This window comes from Mytilus edulis, chromosome 1 (genome assembly GCF_963676685.1).
Source record: "Mytilus edulis chromosome 1, xbMytEdul2.2, whole genome shotgun sequence".
In the NCBI taxonomy this organism is placed as follows: Eukaryota; Metazoa; Mollusca; class Bivalvia; order Mytilida; family Mytilidae; genus Mytilus; species Mytilus edulis.
Genome location: NC_092344.1, coordinates 8,351,024 through 8,356,748, shown reverse-complemented (window position 1 = coordinate 8,356,748; position 5,725 = coordinate 8,351,024). Strand labels below are relative to the sequence as shown.

At 37.5% G+C, this 5,725-nt stretch overlaps 1 protein-coding gene across 1 annotated transcript; it reads left to right on the top strand.

The window, feature by feature from the left end:
* The first annotated feature begins 4,976 nt into the window (after positions 1-4,976).
* On the top strand, positions 4,977-5,474 carry LOC139506915 (uncharacterized). Its single transcript, XM_071295583.1, has one exon. The coding sequence runs from the start codon at positions 4,977-4,979 to the stop codon at positions 5,472-5,474; it is 498 nt and encodes a 165-aa protein (XP_071151684.1).
* Positions 5,475-5,725: the final 251 nt, after the last annotated feature.

Below are 5,725 nucleotides of genomic sequence, written 5' to 3'. Positions count from 1 at the left end.
TAGACCGTTGGTTTTCCTGTTTGAATGGTTTTACACTGGTAATTTTTGGGGGTCTTTATAGCTTGCTGTTCGGTGTGAGACAAGGGTCCGTGTTGAAGGCCGTACCTTGACTTATAATAGTTTACTTTTATAAAGTGTTACTTGAATGGAGAGTTGTATCATTGACACTCATACCACATCTTCCTATATCTATATAAGTATATTTTTGATCTGAGGGTAAACTTTAATCGGACAGCATTAAAAGAAGACATCATCCTCAAAGTAAAGTCTGAGTGTGATACAGTGAAAACATTCTCCATAAAATCACTCCGAATCGGGATAAGTTGAAAAAGGATGACAGGCTTCTGATATCAAAATATCGTTCTCAACTCTCAAATCCTTAGCAATAACTACCAACCAGATTCATTACTTAGACAAGCATACAAATATGTGAAGGTATATACAGTCAACAGTAGTATAATGCTGTTTAAAATCCACAAATCTATTGAGTGTGAACAAATCCTGCTAACAAACTAATACCGCGGGAAACACATCTAATATAGGAGGAAAACTAAGGAACACTGAAGTGCAACAAAAACAAACGCCAGAATACATAGAAACGAACTTTTTGACAGCTGTCATATTCCTGATTTGGTTCAGAACATTTCATGAAAAAATGGTTTAACCTAGTTGTATGGCTAGCCAAACCTCTTGCTTATGTGACAATTGCTAAAAATATGACAACAATACGTGTTTAGAGCGATGATCTCGACATGTCATGCACATACCCATGTACCATGAAAAACATTTTGACCAAAGTCATACTGTAGAAAGGAAAGTAATTTATAACCGTTTAAACTTGATGAGCATAGACATAGACAAGCAGATTCAATAGGACTGGGTATAAATTAAATTGTTAACTAGACGTAGACAAGAAGGTAATTTATGCCTAATCGAACTTATTGTCTTGATTCGTGGCATGGACGGTAATAAAATTAAACTTACAGACTAGATTCGTGGCGTTTACAGGCACATAACATATGGCATGTTTAATTGAGTACAAGAGCCTCTCTCTACCTGCTATTAAAATCAGATGAACAAATTAATCTACGTTCACATGATATGAAAAAAATTATGAAAAAAAAGAAAGATTGAGATAAAAGTGATATTACTTCACTACACTTTTTTATTTGCTACGTTAACTGCGCAGGCGTGGAATGAGACAGCAGCTTTCCTAACGACCGGCAAAAACTTCTGAATTTAGCTACTTACACTTGCTACTCAGACTACAAAACTTCACAGATGTATAAATGAAGTCCTTCGGGAAACACATAAACTTAGAAATTTGCATTTCAACGACTTATGAAAATTTCAACCAAAAACTTTAAATTTGTGTACACTTGATCAACTTGACGCTTGAAAAACGTCTAGAAGACCTCAGAATAACCATCACTTCCTCTCAAAAGTAAACATCATGAAGAAACACATGTATATTCACTTGTTGACAGTTATACTCATGAGTACTGATACTTTTTGGTTTGTAAATCATATCCAGAACATAAATAAAAGAGGGACGAAAGATACCAAAGGGACAGTCAAACTCATAAATCTAAAACAAACTGACAACGCCATGGCTAAAAATAAAAAAGACAAACAGAAAAACAATAGTACACACGACACAACATAGAAAACTAAAGAATAAACAACACGAACCCCACCAAAAACTAGGGGTGATCTCAGGTGCTCCGGAAGGGTAAGCAGATCCTGCTCCACATGTGGCACCCGTCGTGTTGCTTAAGTGATTACAAATCCGGTAAATAGTCTAATTCGGTAGGTCATATTCATGAAAGGGAAGGGGATTGTAGTTACGACGTAAGGAACATATCCGATATCATTTGTGAAACGGTTATTCCATAACGGTCAACCAACTCGTGATGGCGTCCGTAAAATTTACGAAGGGATGATTTCAACTTCACCATTTGGAACTCTTGGTTTAATAGCTTCCTTGTGAGCAGCAAACCTCTATCAAGAAAATCATGATAGGAAATGCAAGCACGGGAATATCGTATCAATTGGGAGATATATACCCCGTATGCAGGTGCTGCTGGAATGTTGCTACTTAGAAATGGAAAGTTCACAATTGGAAAGCTGAAATCATCTCTTTTGTCGTAAAGTTTTGTTTTCAACCGACCCTCATTGTCAATTTCTAGATGTAAGTCAAGATATGAAGCCGACTTAACTGTATCTGTAGTATCCTTTATCTCTAGTTCGATTGGATAGATGCGTTCCAATAAAGATCACAGTGATAATAACATAACAGAACCTAGAAGTAAACATATTAACATTCCCAATCTTTTTTTGAAGGAATACTATTATCACCAGATATCAGTGATAATGTTACCCCATCACTAAACATTCTTTGTTGGCTACTTTATGTAAGGAATAATCATGCCCTTGATAAAAATGCTACAAAACAACAACGTAGATTTCTTCGAATTCTCCTTTTGCTGAGCGGTATTGAGACTAACGCCGGCCCATCAACCTCGGCCGGATACCCATTTGGCAAATGCGAATTGGAAGTGGAAGACATTGGTTAAAGTGCGATTGCCTGCAATGGCTGTGACACATGGTCACACAAATCCAGCTTAGAGATGAACTCTTCTACTTGTAATTATTATGCAAATTCATCAGCGCCTTGGAGTTGTGTGAACTGTAACACAGTAAATCACTCTATCATAGCATATGATATACCATTATCAGATTGTAGTAGTGTGGGAAGTACATACTCAATCGTTCATGAGGGTAGTGAATCATTAACACCAAATAAGTCGAGCAACAATAGCAAAACAAACAATCAGGATACATCGACATCATCTTTTGGTAGTCCTGAAGCAACTTCATCACCAAAATCCACCCAGAAAAAACAAACATATAAACCATATTTACGTATCCTAAACATTAACTTTCAAAGCATTAGAAAGAAAGGGTTAAACATAGAAGTCTTTGTTGATACCACCTCACCAGATATTATCATCGGTACTGAGACATGGCTTTCTGATGATATAAACACAAAAGAATTTTTCAGCAATGAACTAGGTTATCAAGTTTACAGGCATGCACGATAGAAACAAAGACCCCCATGGGGGAGTACTTATTGCTGGCAATGAAAACTTGGAATTACTGAATGTTGAAAAGAGCAAAACTATAGAACTCATATCAGGTATGATAAAGTTGACAAAAAACAAAAAACCGATTATAGCAGAATATTATAGACCACCGGGTAGAACTGATGACCTTTACCTAACCAACTCACATAAGGAAATCACGGAGCTGAAAACTAACAACAAAAATACAATCCACATAATTGGAGGAGATTTTAATGCTCCAGATATTTCATGGGAAAGCAACTCATCCACTTAGAGTCAGCCAAACATACCTCGACATCTCACATGATATGGCATTAGAACAAATGGTAAAATTCCCAACAAGACCCCAAAACACACTAGATCTAATACTTACAAGTCATCCTTCATTTATGATACGCTGTAAGTGACTTCCACCTATTGGACTAAAAAGTGATCATGATATAGTACTGTACGACACAAATATACAACCAAATCGGGTTAAGCCAACACATAGAAAGATTTTTTTTTGGAAAAAAGCAAACATGAAAGCAATTAAAATTTCTCTTAAGAACTTTTGTGAAAAATTCTATCAATCGAAAGACCAGACAGTGGAGGCCATGTGGAAGACAATTAAAACAATCCTGGAACATCTTATTGAAAAGCATGTACCAACAAAACAAATAATGAACAGGCACACACATCCATGGATAAACACCCAGACAAGAGCAATGAGAAGAAAACAAAGAGCTCACTCCAAAGCTAAACGTTCTAATAACCAAAGCGACTGGGAAAAGTATAAAAGACTGAAAGCAAACACCCAAAAGGAGACAAGAAAAGCTCATAGAAAGTACATCCAAGATGTTGTCAGCAATGACTTCAGAGAAATTCCTAAGCGCTTCTACACATATGTAAAAAGAAAGAAACAAGAGTCATCAAGTGTTTCTGCTCTTACGAACAAAGACGGATTTTTAAATGATATTTTCAATCGTTCTATACTAAAGAAGACATGACTTGTATACCAAACAAAGGCCCAAGCCCATATCCCACCATGGACAAAATCAACATAAACAGAAATGGAGTTTACAAGCTATTCAAGAGCCTTAAACAACACAAAGCTACAGTACCAGATAACATTCCAGCACTAATACTCAAAGAAGCAGCAAACAAGATGGCTCCCATCCTTTCCCATCTGTACCAAACCACCATTGACAACGGTGAAATACAAAACGACTGGAAAGACACAACAATAATCCCACTATTCAAAAAAGGAGAAACACATATAGCAGCAAATCATCGACCAGTTTTACTGACTTCTATTTCATGCAAAGTTCTCGAACATATCCACAGTTCAGTCATCACATTTTTGGAAAAACATCACATCTCGACAGACAGTCAGCAGCATGGATTCAGAGCTCATAGATCCTGTGAGACACAACTAATTTCAACAATAGAAGGAATTGCCAAACAACTGAAATCAGGGAACGATCAAGTGGATGTAATCTTACTCGACTTTGCTAAGGCTTTTGACAAAGTCCCACACTGAAGATTACTCAACAAACTGAACCACTATGGCATTAGAGATGAAAACCTGAAATGGATACAAGCTTTCTTAGAAAACAGGAAATAACAAGTGGTAGTTGAGGGCTTTAAGTCTACACTGACTGGGAGACGTACGTTCAGGGTTCCCACATGGGACTTTGTTAGGACCCTTATTAATCTTAGTATTTATCAACGACTTATCAGAAACAGTTCGACATTCAACTGTCAAACTATTCGCTGATGACTGTCTCTTATTCCACCATATCAAGAATTCCCAGGATGAAGCCAAACTACAACAGTACCTTTCAGCACTAGAAGACTGGGAAATGGCAGATGAAATTCCACCCAGGAAAATGCAACTTCATCCGCATTAGCACCAACAGTAAATCCAAAAAAGAGACATACTATAAATTACATGGCCACACTCTCGAAACTGTACCAACCAGCAAATATCTAGGAGTTAATTTCAGTGAGGACCTACAATGGAAACATCATGTTGACGTTACTGCCAAAATAGCATCCAAATCCATCGGATTCCTTAGGCGTAACCTTCGAGAATGCAGAAAGAATGTACGAAATGCAGCCTATATCTCTCTGGTCAGACCAACACTAGAAAATGCTAGTGCAGCATGGGACCCTCATACCACTGAGGACATAAACCGCATAGAACAAGTACAAAGGAGAGCCGCCAGGTTTGTAACAAACAACTACACTGATGAAACACATGGATGTGTGACAAATATGGTCAAGACACAAGAATGGGAACAACTAACTAACAGACGAAGTAACCATCGACTCGTCATGCTTTACAAGATCCAACATATGAGCTAGTGGACATTAATGCCAGTTCCATCTTACGTCCAAACGATCGGCGTACTAGAGGAAAACAACGCCTATATCAACCACCAGCAAACCAGAGAGTATATAAGTACTCATACTTTCCACGGACTTATAAGAGTAGAACCACCTTCCAACAGCTACAACTGAAGCTCTGACAATAGAGGGGTTCCAGAGATTACTATAGCCAACAATAGTACACCGAAGAAACCAACACCATAGACAGCAGCCAAGTGTACATAGTT

Bases quoted from the DNA above. Each gene is read 5' to 3' on its own strand.
- LOC139506915 (XM_071295583.1), top strand. From the start codon at position 4,977: ATGAAATTCCACCCAGGAAAATGCAACTTCATCCGCATTAGCACCAAC.